The following is an 18788-nucleotide window of genomic DNA, read 5'->3' on the forward strand; positions in this document are numbered from 1 at the left end:
AAGTTCACTATGGTGTCTTTCTTTCTCTTTTTAATTCATGCCCAAAAAATGCACCATAAAGCATTCACTGTTTGTGATAAATTAAGACCATTAACAGATTATTAAAAAAAATAAAAAAGAATTAGTCACCATTTTACCACAATATAGATCTTCATGATTGTTTTTAATTAACGCAAATTTGGTTCTAAGTTGAAATTTTTCGGTATTTCTAATATCAAAATGAAATACATAGAATGAACAAAATGAACGACTGGGAAGATATCTAGCTAGGAATTAACAAGAAAGCGAAATTTCACAGAATCAAATTTCACAATAGATAATATACTCAAGTAAAGCTTCACAGGAAACAAACAAGTCATAAGTGCACAAACAAAAGGAGAACGTAAAATGCTACAAAGGCCTATTATAGAATCAGCATCTCAGCAATGAATATTATCAAACCAATAATAACCATTGGATTATAAAGAATGCCAAGGACTCAGAGATTGAAAGACTGAGAAGAAAAAATCTAGCTTACTAAAAAATCTAGCTTACTAAGCCTGAGATAAAGGGATTAATGCTAGGTGGTCGGTGATTCAGAGAGATCAATGCCAGAGATTCAGTGATTCAGGGAGATCAAGCCAGAAATTGAGAGATTATTTGGAGTGAGCTAGGCTTTGGAGAGGGAGAGATTGGTGATAGAGATAGATGGTTTTTGCAGCAAAGAAATGGACTGAGTGAGATTTTATTTTCCTTAGTCAACTGTAATTCTTTCAAATATTATGTATCAGTAATTTTTTCCAAATTAGTTAAGTTCTTTAAACTCAAATATTACTAATTTTTGTGGCAGCATTTTTGAGACAGCCACAAAATGGTGTCACATCAAATGTTTTTCTAGTAGTGTTTTGTACACATGGCATAAAATAAGATAAACATCTGACTAAAGAAAAATGACAAGAAATAATAGAAAAATGAAAAAAGTAGTTACTTACCTTGGGCAAAATAGTTTTAGATAGCACCAGAGAAAAAGGGAAAGGGAAATGGAACCAAATCCATCTGGAATACCAAGTTTAAAAGAATCCTTTAGGCTCTAGCTTTGCTAGTGCTCTTGGTTCTGAGGTTGAATTTTTCCACGCTCAACAAATCGTAGCATAAGGTTATCTGCCTCCTCTGATTTTCCTTCAAAGACTAGTCTCTTGCTCACCTTCTCACATAACTTCAAATCAGGGATCAGATTCCGATTAAACATACGACAAGCTACTTTATATGCAGACAGAGGAATCCCTTTCCTCAAATAACTTTCCATAAGCACATGGCATGTGCTAGCATCAACTTTTGAAGCAGTTCTCAAGACCTTACTCAAGAGTTTTTCAGCCTCTTCCAAGTTTCCAAAACTACATAGCTTCTCAATAACTTGATTATAAGCTGTTCTACACTTCTGTCTTGAAAGCATCTTCTCTAGCAAGCCTAACAAATCTTCCACTCTACCCATCTGACAATATCGATGGATAACTGTCCTGTATGTAACAGCTGTAGGAACCAAACCTTTTTGAAGCATTCGGTTACTAAGTTCAGTTGCCTCTTCTATTCTACCTTTTTTCCCCAAAGCATCAATTATCGTCGTATAAGTGACTACATCAGGGTGTTTGTTGCTCAAATACATGTCATCAAGCAATGAAAGAGCAGCATCCAAGTCATCTTTCTGACAAAATCCATGGATCACAGTAGTAAAGTTCACTACATTAACAGCACATCCCTTGTTTAAGCACTCCTCCATGAACTTTTTAGCCTCATTGATTTTTCCATCTTGACAAAGCGACTGAATTAATAAGTTAATTTCAACTGGTGTTGGAAAGAAGCCCTTTCTAATCATCTCCCTCACCACATCACAAGCCTCTGATAATTTTCTTTCCCTCCGCAGCCCATGCATCACAACACTATAAGTGATGGCATTAGGAGTCCACCACTCTTCCTCACACATGTCAATCATCTCTCTAGCCTCTAATGATCTTCCATTATGACAAAGCCCATTTAACAAGGCAGTATGTGACACAGTGTTTGGTTTGCAGCCATGCTTGTACATCTGCTGAAGCATCTTTTTAGCTAAGTCCAATTTTCCCAACCGACAAAATCCATTAACAACAGTAGTGTAAGTAACTACATCAGGAATACAACCTTTCTGAAACATTTGATTTACCAGTTCTTTTGCCTCCTTGATTCTTCCGTCCTTACAAAAGGAGTGAATAATTGCACTATATGCTACTTTATCAACGTGAAATCCCTTATCTTCAGCCTCCTTCAGAAATTCAAGAGCCTCATCACCATGGCCATGCTTTGAGAGCATATGGATAAGAGTACCATAAGTAACCTGATCATGTAACAAATTACTATCATTCACCATCTTCTCCATTAAGTCCCTCAGTTCTTTAATTCTTTTCTCCTTGCATAGAAAACCCATTACGGTAAAGTAACTAACTTTATCTGGAGAACATCCTTTAAATGGCATTTCAGTGATCAGCTCCATGGCATCCTCAATGCATTGTAAATCACAATATCCCTTGATCAAACTGTTATAAGTAACAACATTAGGTGTAATGCCAACAAGTTGCATCCTTTTCACAAACCTCAATGCCTTCTCCAACTTATTTCCCACCACCAAAACATGAACTGCAGTGTTACATATCAATAAGTCAGGTTTAACTCCAGCCTTTTGCATCATAGTCAATATCTGCATTGCATTTCTCAACTTGCCTGCCCGACTGTAAGCCACCATTACATAACTAAATGCTTCAGGCCGACAGTTAATTCCCCTACGTGCCATAAGCCGAAGAACCCGCTTAGCACCCTGACACAATTTTGTCTTACTGAGAACCTCAAGAATCACATAATACACTATTGTATCATGCCGATATCGCCATTGCCTATCAGCCCAGTAGAAAAACTTCAAAGCAACACGTTCATCAGCCTGAGAGCGCAAAACAGCACAAACCTGCCAAGACTTGAGGCTTCGTAACAGGTGTCTCAATTCCTCTTCATGCTTTGGGCTCCAAGCTGACCTAAGTTCAATCAACCTACAAACTTCTCTCACTAAAGGGTGTCTAAGTTCATCTTCCTCCACTTCAACTCTCCTAATATCATCTTTATTTAAACAGTTTTTATCAAAAGAATCCAAAACTGTGAAAGTATCATCACAATCACTATCATGCTCCCCATCTTCTAATTCTTCATCAGAATCCTCAACCTTATCAAATCTATCAAATTTAGATTTTTTATTCTTTTTAATGTCACCATGATGACTACCAAAGAAACTCAAATCTCCAGAATCTTTGTCATAACCATCAGTACTCTCAACAAAGTCATCCTTTTCAACAAAACGGCCATCAAAGTTGGAGCCTGAACTAGAGTTAAAAGTAAGGTTTCTTGACAAAATTGCTGGTGTGCCGGTGAAATCGAGAACATCATTGGTCAATTGGTATGCTAGTCCCTGAAAAGGGGAGTAAATTAAGCAAGAAGGAAAGCCAGAAAGATATAAAGAAAATGAAGTAGCACACACTATAAACTCCCTTTTGCTAAAAGGGATTTTATGGAATATTGCAATTTCAATCAACTAGTTGGGGCTTGCAAATAATGGTATGAGGTAGTTGAACAAAAAGTAAGTTACACACACATTATAAATCCTCTCTATACTTGACGCAGCATCTAGTAGCTGGCAACAAGAGAACCATTGCAATGTAAACCACTTAGCTATACCCGTGTTCTTCTTCAGCATAATTACATTTAACATCATTAAGAATAACTTGAGCAGAAAAGAAATGCCTTATGGAAAAAGCAAAAGCAGAAATGATCACAAGACTGTAATACCAAAATTTGTCATTTTCTAAGACAATATTAACTATGGCTAACTTTTTACATTCACCATGGCAAAGATCACAAGGGGTGGAAAGTTTCATGGTGAAATTTTCAAAGTTCACTATGGTGTCTTTCTTTCTCTTTTTAATTCATGCCCAAAAAATGCACCATAAAGCATTCACTGTTTGTGATAAATTAAGACCATTAACAGATTATTAAAAAAAAAAAAAAAAAAAATTTGAGTGATGTACAAACCAGATTACTTCCATACTCAAAAGCCAATATTGCAGCTTCTTCCATTTGTCCAGCCCAAAAGGCAATTGCCCTCTGGCCATTTGATATCAGTGACTCAGTGTTGTAGCATGTTTCTTTTATATAATAATCAACACTGCATTTTTCAGAAAATATTTCAAATGTTAAGAAAAAGACAAGTATGGTGAGGTAAATTGTTGGAGCTACTTTGGCCTACTGTCCTCTTTATTAGGGATATTAAATATAATATATAAACAATAAAGTACAAAAGATTTTTACTAAATTACCCCAAGTAATTAAAAATATAACTTACAATACAATAAACAATTAACTAATGATACCAATTAGAACTAATACCATCAAAAGTTACGTCTAGATTTTTTATTATCTTATATTTTAAGTGTACTCATTCAGTCATTATAGTTCTTATATTTTTCATTCTCTCTTGCATATTTTATAAATTGCTAAAATTTACCATTTAATTCCATCTGTTTTCTCCATTTCTATCTCCCTCCTAATTCATAAAATATGAAAATTACATTTATCTTCTTTTTTTTTTTTATACAATATTAATCTGTAACATAGTTCGTGAAGAACTTAGAATTATTGAGATCCAATCCAACTTGAATCATTTTCAAGATATAATTATGAATGTCATGTAAACTGAATCTCAACCTTCGAAAATACAATTACTAAACTATTTTTATTATAACTAGTGTTAGAAAATGATAAGTTGTCAATGTATTGAAGTATTGAAACAAAAAAATTCTTTTAAATACTATTATAGTACATTTGTGACTTTGAACATATAAGTGTGGTATACAAACTTGTAATAATTGTAGTTTAATAATAATATATGAACCTAAAACTTATAGAATACTATAATATAAAATATCAATTCATCAATATTATTGAATATGTTGTGTACAAGGCTCTAAATCTTTTAATATGAGGATAAATTACTAGAAGTAGCTTACCAACAAGGTTGATATGATGAAGCAGAGGCAGAAACAAGACGCTCTAGAAATGTTGCGAGTAATGAAAAAACCTACAATAACACACAAAATTATGTTAAAAGATAAAGCATCTAGAAAAAAAAAAATAATAAATAATAATAATAATAATATTTAGATAGTGCATGGTTTACCCTTACGGAAAGAGGAGGGTGAGGTGGAGAGAGAAGCCAACGGCGGCGAAGCATATTCAGCAACATGTTTACAGAGGTTTAGGGTTTACACAGAGTTGCTGGGTGGCTTTCTCTGGGTGTATATATAAGCCTAAAATCATAAAATGATGCCAAAAAATTTAAGAAAAAAAATAAAAAAATAGAATAATTTTATTAAAAAAAAAATTAATTAACTAGAACTGTGATCTCTCCTCTTAAATTTTTCTCTACACTTCAATAATTCCGAAACCCAAATCTTCATTTCCTCTTAAATCTTTTCTCTACAAATTCATAATTTTCAAACCCAAATATCTTCTCATTCCAAAACTTTTTATTATTTTCTCCCTTAAACCCATGAAAAATCCAACCCAGAACATTCTTCAATTTTCTTCTTTATTCAAAAACTCAATACCAACAAACAACCATTACCCAGAGACACCGCTGCAAATCCATAAAAAAAAGGAAAGAAAAAAATAAATTAAATTGAAAATTGTATAACATCTCCTATATACCTCATTAGCGGGCTGCTGGATTGTCTGGGGGTGGCAGTGACAGTGGGGTTAGCCAAATCGCTTGTGGTGGGGGGAAACTGGATGTCAGTGCCATTAGCCCTAAAATTCAAATGTAATTAACGTCTGTAAAAGAAGGGGCTTAAGTGTCATTTTACAAACCTGTGGTTCTTAAGTTTTCACTAAACCTAAGGGAGTGACAGAACCCCACGGAACTGTTAATGGAAAATGGGTGGGTTTAGACCCGACCCATTTCAATTCTGAAAACCCTACCCAAATTAATCTAACGTAAATTTAAAGTTTGAAAAATTGGGTTAGCTTGGGTGGATTTTAAATAAAGTTTTGTATATAATAATTATTTATAAAACTATAAAAAATTATGAATTTAATTAACATTTTTATTAAATAATTATTTGATCTTCTTATTAAGTGTGAAAAAATTAGTAAAATTAATTGGTAAATCAATTATCCAATTTTCTTTTTTCTCTTTTTTTGTCTTCTATTTCCTATACAACCTTCTATCCTTTTTTCAGTTTTTTTTTTTTTTTTTTCAAAAGATATATAATAATCATAAATCATTAAAAAACGTATTAACATGATTCCTTGAAAACCCAACACCAAAAATTAATTAATTTTACTTTAATTTCAAATTAAAATTTATACTATGTGATTTTAGAACATTTAATAATTTGAATTTAGTGTAGCATACAAAATAAGGACATCAAACTATCTCTAGGTGATCGAATGGTTCGATAGGTATTATTGGGTGTATTATTTAAAAGGTCTTAAGTTTGAATATCTTATTGGTTGTTAATGAGATAGCTACTGGAGCTCTTACCCAACTGATAATTCTAAAGTCCAGAAGACTAGTTGAAGCGCGTGTAAGATGGCTTAGATACCCCCAATCATAAAAAAAAAATATATATATATATATTCTCAATTAGGATATCAAAATCATGAATTTATTCTAGTACATAAGATTTTTTTTATTAGTTTGATTAAGATTATCTATTAAAAAAAGAACCATTTTACATCAAAAACAATTTTCAAAATTTCTTTAAAACAAGAATTGCTTATAAGAGAGCAAATAATAATATTTTGATGTTATCAAAGTATTAATATAACAGAATATAAAAAATCTCGTCATCCCATACAAAATCACGTGATACGAGAAAAATTAGACTAATTACATATATTAAAATTTATAAATTCATTTTGTTAAGTATATACATAATATTATAATTTAAAAGCAACTTTTTTTTTAATATAAGTTTTAATAAAAATAAAAATAATTTATTTTATTTTAGGTGGATAGAGTAGGGATGACATAAAAAAGGGCCATAATTGGATACCCAGAAAAATCAAACTTGTTGAACAGAAAATACTTGAAAAAGTTCGGGGTTAAGGGGCAAGGATGGAGAAAATTATATCCCCAAACCAAGGACGGAGGTGGAGAAAGATCAAAACACATAAACCTCGACCTCGTCCCAGCTAAAAATATATAATATATTAAATATATATCACTAATTATGACTAATATTTCATTTAAAAAGTAATCGAATATTAATTATAAAAACATTTCAATCCATTTTCCTTTTTTTAAATAAAATTTCTACTTTTTTTTAATAAAATTTCTTGTAATTAGTTCTTGCCTGCTATTGAAAACAAAAGTTGTATATAAATATTATATTATATGGATTATTAGAAATTTTTTTTTTTTCATTTTCTGATTTTTATATTAACTTTAAAGATCGTTTCGTAAACTCATTTCTATTAATTTTTTTAAAAATGTATCTATGTAAATTTTTTTGTATTTTATATTCAAAAACGAAAAAATTTATTTATATTTTACATCAAGACAAATTATTTTAATTTATTTATTATTTTAAAATTTAATTTTCCCATTTCATAAAACACAAATGTTGGGGATAAAAAATAGAATTTAAAAAAAAAAAAAAAAAAATTTACCCAAAACCCAAAATTCTCTTCACAGAAACCCCGGTGTTTAGGGTTTTAAGAATTTATTTCTTTCTTCCTCAATAGCCAGTCGTTTCCTTTTTCAAAACTCATCAAAGAGACATCAGAACCCCAAGTTCATCCTTCTAAACCAGGTGACATTCCTTAATTATTGTGCTTTCTGATAAAAACCCACTTAGTTTTCTTGATAAACAACCGAACTGACATGTTTTTCTTATGAATTTTTATATAGCAGGTGATGGCATTGTTACTTAAAGCTCCTTGCAGCGCCATTTCTCAGCTGGAGAAGACACAGATTTTCAAGAAACAGTGTTGTAGTCTTGGTAATGTTAATAATAATAATGTTGTCTTCTCAAGACCAAGATGTTTGGTTCCTGCAGTTTTGTCAATGTCTTCAACTACTAAGCCAATTCAAGAGTTGGAAACGCCCAGTTCAAAAAACTTCAATATTCCTATCATGGTATGTCAACTGTCTGATTATAAGGTTTCAATCAAGTTGGGTTTGAATTTTGGTGGAGTTCTTTATGGCGAATCTGTTACATTTTTTATTTCATGCTTTGAATTTGTGCCACAGAAACCGGTATGGATACAGAAAGGATCCGTAGCTGTTGTTAAACCATTAAGAATACTTCACCAAATGCCACGAAATGGGTGGAATAAATGAAAATGTAGATTGAAAGGCTATTTCAGTAGCACATCCAAAATGGCTAACAGAATTTAATTCATTATTTTTGGATAAGGAATGTAGAACCAAAATGAAGCTAGCATGTTTTAGACATCATTGATATTGTTCTGATATATATATATATATATATATATAAAGATAAACTTTAATTCTGTAATTGCTTGGTTTTGACGTTATTCCATGTCTATTTTTTATAGGAAACAAAGTGTATTATTAATAAATAGATTGTACACTATACATGAAAGTGAACTAGTTGTCTGCAAATTGATGAAAGATTAAACTGGTAACAAACCCAAGAATCTAGGTGCAAAAAAGCCTGACTAGAGACTTGAAAACTAATTACAAAAGCAGCCATCAAATAAAAATCCCCAAATAAAATAACACTAGAAGGTTGGGAGATTACCGATTTCCAATTTATTCCTTTATTGCTTCACTACTCCAAGTTCTTGCCTCCCCCTGTTTAAGTGATATTTCAGTCTTAATTCCTTTGCTCACTAATTTCGTGAACATGTAGGAAGTCAAATATGATTTTTTTCTTATTCTTGTTCTAAACTTGCTAAATTAGCAATGTTGCATATCTTGAGACTATTTAACTGAGGACAATAGTTGTGCTTTTGTAAAATGAATTAGTGACTTGCCTCTTGTGTTGGAACTGCTTTATTTGCAGGTTAATGGCTGTAGTGGAAAAATGGGTAAGGCTGTTATAAAGGCAGCAGATTCTACAGGACTTCAGTTGGTTCCTGCATCATTTGGCTCGGAAGAGGAATCTGGGCAAACAATAGAAGTATGTGGGAAAGAGATTCTGGTGCATGGTCCTTCTGACAGGGAAAGTGTCCTTGCTTCTGTCTTTGATAAATATCCAAACATGATCGTGGTGGACTACACTGTGCCCAGTGCAGTGAATGGTAACCAATCATGATTATGTTTATTTGAAAAAGAAAAAGTAATCTGAATGTTGAAAGCTAGATGTTTAGCAGAAGAAAGACAAGATTTAGTAGTTTATTTCCATAAAATGGGCTACGTCATTGGATTCAATTTAAGTTGTTTAAGTTGTAAATCAGAAGTGTTCATAGGAACCATTTGAAAATGCTAAAAAAAAGGGAAAGGGGTATGATTTTTTTCTTATAAATGGTACCCATTTAGTGTTTTTTTTTTTTTTTTTTTTTCATCCTGTTAACTATGTTCAGGTTTGACTTAATTGTTCTAATTATAAGTTTTCTTTACGGTCTATCATTAGTCTAAAGGCCATTGATTTTATTTTTGATTATTCATTAGACCAGCTTAGTTCAATATATTTTGTTTAATTCAGCCTTCATTTGATTGTTTATATATAACATTATGTTGCATAGAAGGTTCTCTATTTTTAGTTTGATTTCTTGTGGTTCTTTTGGCAAATTGTAGATAACGCCGAGCTTTATTCAAAAGTTGGAGTGCCCTTTGTTATGGGAACCACAGGTGGAGATAGGGATAAGTTGTATAAGACTGTAGAAAACTCAAAGGTCTATGCTGTGATCTCCCCGCAAATGGGAAAGCAGGTAATGTGAATCCTACATCTTTAATAAACTGTAAATACTTGGATGCTCTGTGATTTATTGTATTCAATTTCCTAATAAATTTTGCTTTGGTAGGTTGTCGCATTCCTTGCAGCTATGGAAATAATGGCCAAGCAATTTCCTGGAGCCTTTTCTGGGTATTCACTTCAGGTACTTCTTTGTTTCTGCATTGTTATAGGATTAAACAGCCTTAATATCTTTTTTTAGTCTTCATTTGGATTGCATATGTTGTAAGGAGTAATGATTAGTGTAAAAGTGAAACTTTTATGTTACCATATTCACTTAGCAGACCTCTGCCGCTCAGCCACAGACTCCTACACACATTGCATCGGTTTTCAAACTTAAAATTCTAAACATAACTCTTTTTTTAATCATATTTTGTTATTAAACCAAATGAGCCTGACAAATCAAAGGAAGCTTGGTTGTTTCATTAAGTGTCTTGATGTAATAATGCTAGTAGCTGATGCTTTTTTGTATTAAGGTATTGGAGTCCCATCAAACAAGCAAAGTTGACACATCTGGAACTGCCAAAGCTGTTATTTCATGCTTTCAGAATCTGGGGGTCTCTTTTGATATGGATCAGGTGTGTTATATGACATACTAGATCTTATCGTGACTCAATATATTAGAACTTCTCGTGTGTACCATTTTACAAGTTATATATTGTAATATTTTATGGATATGGCATTGCTGCCTCATGGTAAGAATGCAATGAAGCAAAAACGATGCTCTTTAAATAGAGCCTTATCTCATAGGTCTGACATGGATATTTATGTCTGACAAGGATATTTAATCTCTCTATGCTAATAGCCATGTCTTTTGCAATATCTATCTGGTGTACATGCAGATGGATGGGTTTCTACTTGAGCTAAAGGAAGACAAATGATTTATGCTGACATTATGTTGATTGGAATATTGTTCTTATTGAAATTGTGGAACGCTAGATCTTGCTGGTCTTTGAATAATCAGCATTACTTCCATTTACTAGTCCGAATGTTATTTTATTGACCATGGATCTCTTTTTTTGTTGGCTTCTGAATCTGTCATCCTTATTAAACTTCCATTAGATACAAATGATCCGGGATCCCAAGCAACAAATTGAGATGGTGGGAGTTCCAGAGGAGCATTTGGCTGGTCATGCTTTCCATATGTATCACCTCACCTCACCTGACCAAACGTAATAACAAGCATCCTTCTCATTTCTTTTTTCTTTTTGGCCAGGAATATAATTCGTCACTCTGATCTTAACTGAGCATCAACTGACTATTCCTCCTCTCTTTTGCAGAGTTTCTTTTGAGTTTCAGCATAATGTTTGTGGTAGATCAATATATGCCGAGGGTACTATTGATGCTGTGATTTTCCTTTCTAAAAAGGTACTAATACTTTCATTCATTGCCTATTTTTTACTATATTTTACTTCACATGATCTTATAATAACACATTATATTGTATTCTTATCATCTGATAAAACATATGAATCAAATTTCTTATGAAGTTCGGTTTTATTGTGGGAGTTCATAATTTCAACCATAATGATCTTCAGTTTTTCAGCTCAGATTAGTATGATGATGCCTTCTTAATTACTATTTTGATTTTTAACCGTCATGTAAAAACAGGTTCAGTCGCAGGCCAACAAGCGGATTTACAATATGATAGATGTCTTGCGGGAGGGAAACATGCGGTAAAATTTTGTTTTTGGTGCCTAGCGTTGTTTGTATTGGTATAGAATACAGCTCAAGATGCCTAGTAATATTATGGACATATTGAAGGGGGTTTTGAATAAATGTTTTGCCCTTAAAAGTATATTTATTTATTTTAGCATACAAAGTGGTATGATATCGTTTTAGTGAGCTGTGTGATTCTTGATGTGTAGTACTAAAACAATATGATATAAATTGGGATATAAATTTGGAATGTATAACACTAGACAATAAACAAACAAACAACAATATACAAATTTTCAAAGCAAGTATTTATATTGTATTCAAACTTTATAATCTAAATTATATTACAATCATTAGCTTAGGATATGTTCAATCCAAACAATTGGCAAAGACAAAGATAAAAGGCAATGTAGCAATCTTTTGAATCACTTCATTAGCTTCAGAATATCTTCAATCCGAAGGATTTTTTTTATTTTTAATAAAAATATTACATAATTCATTGCATAATGGCTCGTTGTTTACTTAATTAAAAAAAAAAAAAAAAAAAGGTAAATAAATTTTATGTTAAATAGGCCCTAAACAATTTGAGACATAAAGGTGTTATTGGAATTATTACAAATATTGTAAGTGCCTCTGCATAATTGAATTATCATTTGGTGGTTTGTTAATTCATTGTACATAATTCCACCTAGCAAAATGAATTATTGTTGAAATTAAAATTTACTCTTGGAATAATTTCTTTCATTTAATTCAAATAGATTTTAAACAAAAAATTTGATCTAAAATAAAGGAATTAGAGTTTAGTCAAGAAATTAGAGTTTGAGGTAAAATATATTTCTTTTTGTCCTTTTAAATTAATCTAAAGGAGAAAATTCTAATTTAAAGTTAATTTCTAATTGGGGTTTTCTAATGACGGTTATTTCGGGTTCTTATGATGAAAATGAGGGTAATTTAGGGATTTGAAAAGAAGTAAATATAAAATGACTCTTTACCCCTTTCCTTTTAATTTTAACTTGAGAAGAGTTTAATTTTGGTAGATTATTGTTAGTTTTCCAGCAATGAGTAAATCATTTCTTTCCAATAAACTTGAAGTATGTTTATGTAATTTTCCCCTGGGAAAAATAACAATGTCGTTCATAAGGTTTGGCTTAATTCTTTAGCCTTATAAAATTTTTCTGTAACGTTTCAGTCCTTATTATATTATTAGTAACTTCTTGGTCACTATCAACAAACTGTAGTAGAGATGGGCGTTGATTACCTGAATTTATTGGGTGATGAGCCAGGGCTGGACAAGAAAAAATCCCCGCACCTGGGGGGGCGGGGGGTTGATGGGGGTTATTTTTCCCCGACAAGGACCAATAGAATGCCATAAATTATGCCTTGTTAATAGCTATTAATCTAGGCTGTATATACTCTCATTAATATTTAATAGGAGAGGAGATTTAGCTTACTATGTATAGCTTCCTAAAATCACTCTGTGTAATTAGCATGTATAAATTTAAGTTTCCTTGTATAACTGACAGTCTTGCCTATATAATGAAAGACCTTCTCAGAAAAGAGGAAAATTCGAACCATTTTGTTATGGTATCAGAGCCAGGCTCTAAGAAATCTCAATCCTAGTTTTCTTAGTCATAGCCTCAGTACTTATGGAGAAGTCAGATAATGTTTGTGTCAGATTCACTGGCAAAAATTATGCTGCTTGGGAGTTTCAATTAGAGACCTTTCTCAAGGGTAAAACGCTATAAGGACATATAGATGGCAACAACAATGGGGGATCTACTACAGAAAGGTCAATGGCCAACAAGGCAGCTTGGATGCCAAAGATAATCAAATCATGTCCTGGATTCTTGGTTCTATGGAGCCACATCTGATTCCTTCTCTGCGTCCTCATAGGTCTACAAAGGCTATGTGGAATTATCTCAAGCAAGTCTATAACCAAGACAACAATGCTAGGCGCTTCCAGCTTAAGTTGGCCATTGCTAACCATACTCAAGGGGATCTATCAGTTCAAGACTACTACTTTGGTTTTCTGACTTTGTGGAGTGATTATTCCGACCTTGTTATAACCAAGGTCTTTATAGAAGGATTGGAGGCAGTACAACATGTACACAAAACCAGCCAAAGAGACCAATTTCTAATGAAATTAAGGCCTGATTTTGAATCTATTCGTGCCTCTCTAGTAAATAGAGATCCTGTTCCAACTTTGGAGGCCTGTTTTGGAGAACTCTTGCGTAAGGAACAATGCCTCAATACTCAGAATATTACGGAGCAATCTCGTGTTGCTTCTACTACTGTCTCTGTTGCCTATGCTGCTCATGGCAAGGGGAAGGGTCGTGACATGAGCACCACACAATGCTATAGTTGCAAGAAATATGGCCATATTGCCCCTAACTGTCCTTAGAAATTTTGTAATTACTGCAAGCAGCCAGGGCACATTATTAAGGACTGTATTATTCGTCCTTCATGCTCCAACAATGACTATCATGCTGTTGTTACTGGTGACTTACAGCCAGCTATGCCTGCTGCTACTGCTGCCATTTCTGTTGTTGCTTTACATCCTCTAGCACCTTTTCTAACTCGAGAAACGGTGCAAGAAATGATTGTGAGTGCATTTTCAGCATTGGGTCTTCAAGGTACTGGTTCTTCATCTCCCTCTTGGATCTTAGACTCGGGCGCTTCTAATCATATGACTAATTCTCTCCATGGTTTAAGTAATGTCAGAGAATATTGTGGCTCTTCACATATTCAAATAGACAATGGTAGTGCTCTACCCATTGTGGCAGTTGGTGATGTATCTTCTTCCTTTAAGGATTTTCTTGTATCACCTAATCTCTCTGTGAATTTAGTTTCTGTTGGCCAGCTTGTGGACCAAAATTATGATGTACATTTTACTCATGGTGGTTGTGTTGTGCAGGATCAGATGTCAGGGCAGTTGATAGCAAAGGGCCTTACGCATAGACATCTCTTTTCTCTATAACTACATGTTCCACGAAGCTTACCTTCTTTCTCTATACTATCTTTACTTTGTGATAAGTCTAGAGTGTCAAATGAAGTCTGGCATAAGCGTCTTGGTCATCCTAATTCTAGGATTCTATCTTATTTGTTGAAATCTGGTTTATTGAATAATAAAGAGCATTCATCTTCCACTGTGTTTCTTGATTGTGCAACTTGTAAACTTGGCAAAGTAAGACTTTACCCTTTCCTTTTGAAGGAAGTAAAGCCACCCACAGTTTTAAGATCATTCATAGTGATGTCTAGGGTATTACTCCTATTATTTCTCATGCCCAAAACAAATATTTTGTGACATTTATCGATGACTACAACAGATATACATGGGTTTATTTCTTGCGACACAAATCAGAAGTTTTTCATATGTTCAAATTGTTCTTAGCTCTTGTTGAAACTCAATTTTCAGCTACTGTTAAAATTCTTCGGTCCGACTCGGGTGGGGAATATATGTCACATGAGTTCCAATCTTTCTTGCAATCTAAAGGTATTATCTCTCAACGTTCTTATCCATATACTCCATAATGAAATGGAGTAGGTAAACAAAAGAATCATCATCTTTTAGATGTTGTCCGGACCATGCTCATTGAGTCTTCGGTTCCTCTTAACTTTTGGGTTGAAGCACTTACCACAACAACCTTTCTTATAAATAGACTTCCTTCCCAAGTTTTGAATTTCGAGTCTCTATATTTCAGGCTTTATCATTGCAATCCTACCTATACAAATCTTCACATTTTTTGGTGTGTATGATTTATACATCTTCCCCCACTGGACAGAAACAAGCTTTCTGCCCAATCCATCCGTTGTGCCTTCTTGGGATATAATGTCACACAAAAGGGTTATTTATGCTATGATCCAAACTCTTATCGGGTTTGTGTTTCAAGGAATGTGCTCTTCTTTGAAAATCAATGTTTTTTTCCTATGTCTTCCTCATTGGAGTCTTCCATTGGTTTCTTGCCTTCTTTTGATGACACTTTTAGTGCTCCTAGTACTCAGATTGAAAGGTTCCAGCCAGACATGGTATACTAGTGGAGACCTCCAGTATTGCCTCTTTCTGTTCCTGTCTTGCCATCTAATCCTTTGCGCCGCTCCTCTAGAGTATCTGGTCCTCCTGACCGTTATGGTTTCCCGTCACTTATGGTAGGTACTACTACTTCTACACTTTCTTCCACTCTATCTTCTATCTTCTATTGCTATTCCTACTGGTTACTCACAGGTAGTTAAAGAGAAATGCTGGTAGCAGGCCATACAAGAGGAACTATATGCTCTTAAGGCTAATAAGACTTGGGAAGTGGTGGATTGTCCTACAGGTGTGACTCCACTTGGATGTAAGTGGGTCTATTCTATTAAGGTTAAGTCTGATGGTAGTTTGGATAGGTACAAAGTCCGCTTAGTAGCTCGTGGAAATAATCAAGAATACGGAGTAAATTACAAGGAAACTTTTCAAAATGACCACCATCTGCACAATTTTGGCTATTGCCACTTCTCAAAATTGGGGTTTGCACCAAATAGATGTGAAGAACGCCTTTCTTCACGGGGATCTAAAGGAAGATGTTTATATGCGTCCTCCTGCAAGTTTACTTTCCACCCCTACTTCAGCAGTGTGCAAGTTGCATCGTTCCTTGTATGGTCTCAAACAGGCCCCTCGTGCATGGTATGAGAAATTTACTTCTACCCTACTCAAGTTTGCTTTTCTCAAAAGCAAGTATGATGCATCTTTGTTTCTTCGCAAAAGTGAGATTGATGTTGTCATTCTCTTGGTGTATGTTGACGACATAATCATCACGGGTACTGATTCGGTTCTGATCTCCCAATTAAAGCAGTATTTACAAGACTCTTTTCACATGAAGGATCTGGGATCTCTTACATTTTTTCTTGGTCTAGAAATTACTGCTGCTTCACATGGTATTTTTCTGTCACAGCACAAGTATGCCCAGGATTTGGTGGCTGCTGCTTGTCTCTAGGACTCTAACCCTCTTGATACTCCTATGGAACTTAATCTCAAGTTGCGCAAAGAAGAGGGTAACTTGTTGTCAGACCCTGTAGCCTATCGTACGCTGGTTGGCAGCTTGGTTTTTCTTACAATTAATAGACCTGATATTTCCTATGTAGTCCAACAAGTTAGTCAGTTCATGGTTTCTCCTCGGCACCTTCATATGGCTGCAATTCGACGAATCATTCGCTATGTCCATGGCACAGCTTTGCGGGGACTTTCCTATCCTATTAGTACTTCACTTGATCTTGTAGCATATAGTGATGCTGATTATGCCGGGTGTAGTCACACTCGACGTTCTACTATGGGTTGGTGTATGTTTCTTGATCCGGCTCTTATTTCTTGGAAAAGCAAGAAACAAGACCGTGTTTCTAAGTCCTCTACTGAGTCCGAATATAGGGCCATGTCCCAAGCTTGCGCTAAGATACTTTGGCTCCAAGGGCTATTGGTTTAACTTGGCTTTTCTCCAAGTGGTCTTATTCTCTTCATGCAGATAATACTAGCGCCATTCACATTTTAGCCAATCCCATCTTCCATGAACGCACTAAACATATCGAGGTTGATTGCCACTTCATCCGTGAGACGTTTGAAGCTCAGAATATCTCTCTTCCTCATGTGTCTAGAAATCTTCAAGTGGCAGATATTTTCAACAAGGCTCTCACACGGCAACGACATAATTTTCTTACAAACAAATTGATGCTTATGGATAACCCGCATCAATTTGAGGGGGGATGTCAATAGAAGGCCATAAATTATGCCTTGTTAATAGCTATTAATCTAGGTTGTATATGCTCTCATTAATAAGAGAGGGGATTTAGCTTACCATGTATAGCTTCCTAAAATCACTCTGTGTAATTAGCATGTACAGATTTAAGTTTCGTTGTATAACTGGCAGTCTTGCCTATATAATGAAAGACCTTCTCAAAAGAGAGGAAAATTCGAACCATTCTGTTAAAAAGCCCCATAAAACCCTGACCCATGTTGCCCCCGACTGCCTCGTGAAAACCCTGCTCCATGCCATCCCCAACCCGCCCCCAAAAATTGTAGCCCAACACCTTCTTTTATACAATAATGTAATATTATTATTATATATCTAATGTATATATTATTATATATCTAAATGAAATATAAAATAGGTCTTATATTTAGTATTCCAATACATATACATGCAATTTAGTCATTTCATCTTATATTAGATTAATAAATATTATTAATCTAAGACTGTTTATATAATTTAGATATCATTTCATCATTTGATTATTAATTTGAATGAAAGCAATATGACTTAAAAGTCCAAGTATCTTCTTCAATGCTTCACAGTATTAAATTACATCATTTATTATCTTTAACTAAATGTGAACAAGATATATTTCAAAATTTTATAAATTATCAGAAATACAATTCAACTTATTTTAAATAAGATGAATATTATGTAATATAGTTTCTTAAATTTAGAATTTATTTTACCATATTAGATCCAAAGAGGGGCAATAAATCTAAATCTGGTTTAATCATATGGTTATATTAATTTTTTTAACTATTTTTAATAGTTTAGTTTAATCATATTGTTATGTTCATGATGTTGAATTGTTGAATTATTGTACTATTACATCAACTAAGGTAATTGAGTTTCTCTTCTAAGTATTATCTAAACTTTAGGAACATTTTAGGAGAAATCTATATTAGAAAAATAAATATCAAATTGCACAAATTTTGTTATCTTTCTAATAAATAAATAAATTATTTATTAATATTGTTTTATTTTACACAAATTCTATTATCATGTCTTTTTAATCAATTAATTAGTCATACATTTTACTAACATTGTTTTATTTTTATTCAATGGTTTACTAAGACCTGATGCAATGATGTATGATGTATCAATCTTGATTTTTATTTTTATTAATTAGTCATAAATTACATTAATAGTTTCTCATTCCTTAAATCTTTTTCATTAAAAAAGTAATTAAATCAAATAATTGATTATAATTTATGAGTTATCAAATATCAATCTTGATCTTTAATTTTGATATTCTATATAATGTTTTAAAATTTAGTCAATTAATTCAATACAATTTAATTATTTAATAATCTAATGACATTGTAATTACATAATTAATTACAAATTTATTAAGCAATTAATTAATCCCTTAAAG

The 18788-nt window shown here is 33.2% G+C and overlaps 3 protein-coding genes across 3 annotated transcripts; 2 read left to right on the top strand and 1 right to left on the bottom strand.

Moving 5' to 3' along the window:
* Window positions 1-977: 977 nt before the first annotated feature.
* On the bottom strand, window positions 978-5863 carry LOC116129110 (pentatricopeptide repeat-containing protein At1g09900-like). The gene is made up of 5 exons (XM_031414866.1): window positions 5758-5863; window positions 5228-5357; window positions 5058-5128; window positions 4084-4216; window positions 978-3463 (listed from the first exon to the last, which is right to left on the bottom strand). The coding sequence occupies exons 2-5, from the start codon at window positions 5291-5293 to the stop codon at window positions 1079-1081; spliced, it is 2655 nt and encodes an 884-aa protein (XP_031270726.1). The 5' UTR covers window positions 5294-5357; window positions 5758-5863; the 3' UTR covers window positions 978-1078.
* A 1975-nt stretch (window positions 5864-7838) lies between these two features.
* LOC116129125 (4-hydroxy-tetrahydrodipicolinate reductase 2, chloroplastic-like) lies at window positions 7839-11916 on the top strand. The gene is made up of 9 exons (XM_031414882.1): window positions 7839-7865; window positions 7967-8191; window positions 9084-9321; window positions 9818-9951; window positions 10045-10119; window positions 10451-10552; window positions 11037-11146; window positions 11255-11342; window positions 11586-11916. The coding sequence occupies exons 2-9, from the start codon at window positions 7970-7972 to the stop codon at window positions 11652-11654; spliced, it is 1038 nt and encodes a 345-aa protein (XP_031270742.1). The 5' UTR covers window positions 7839-7865; window positions 7967-7969; the 3' UTR covers window positions 11655-11916.
* A 4711-nt stretch (window positions 11917-16627) lies between these two features.
* LOC116129155 (uncharacterized mitochondrial protein AtMg00810-like) lies at window positions 16628-17086 on the top strand. Its single transcript, XM_031414909.1, has one exon. The coding sequence runs from the start codon at window positions 16628-16630 to the stop codon at window positions 17084-17086; it is 459 nt and encodes a 152-aa protein (XP_031270769.1).
* Window positions 17087-18788: the final 1702 nt, after the last annotated feature.

Source organism: Pistacia vera, unplaced genomic scaffold (assembly GCF_008641045.1).
Source record: "Pistacia vera cultivar Batoury unplaced genomic scaffold, PisVer_v2 Contig208, whole genome shotgun sequence".
In the NCBI taxonomy this organism is placed as follows: Eukaryota; Viridiplantae; Streptophyta; class Magnoliopsida; order Sapindales; family Anacardiaceae; genus Pistacia; species Pistacia vera.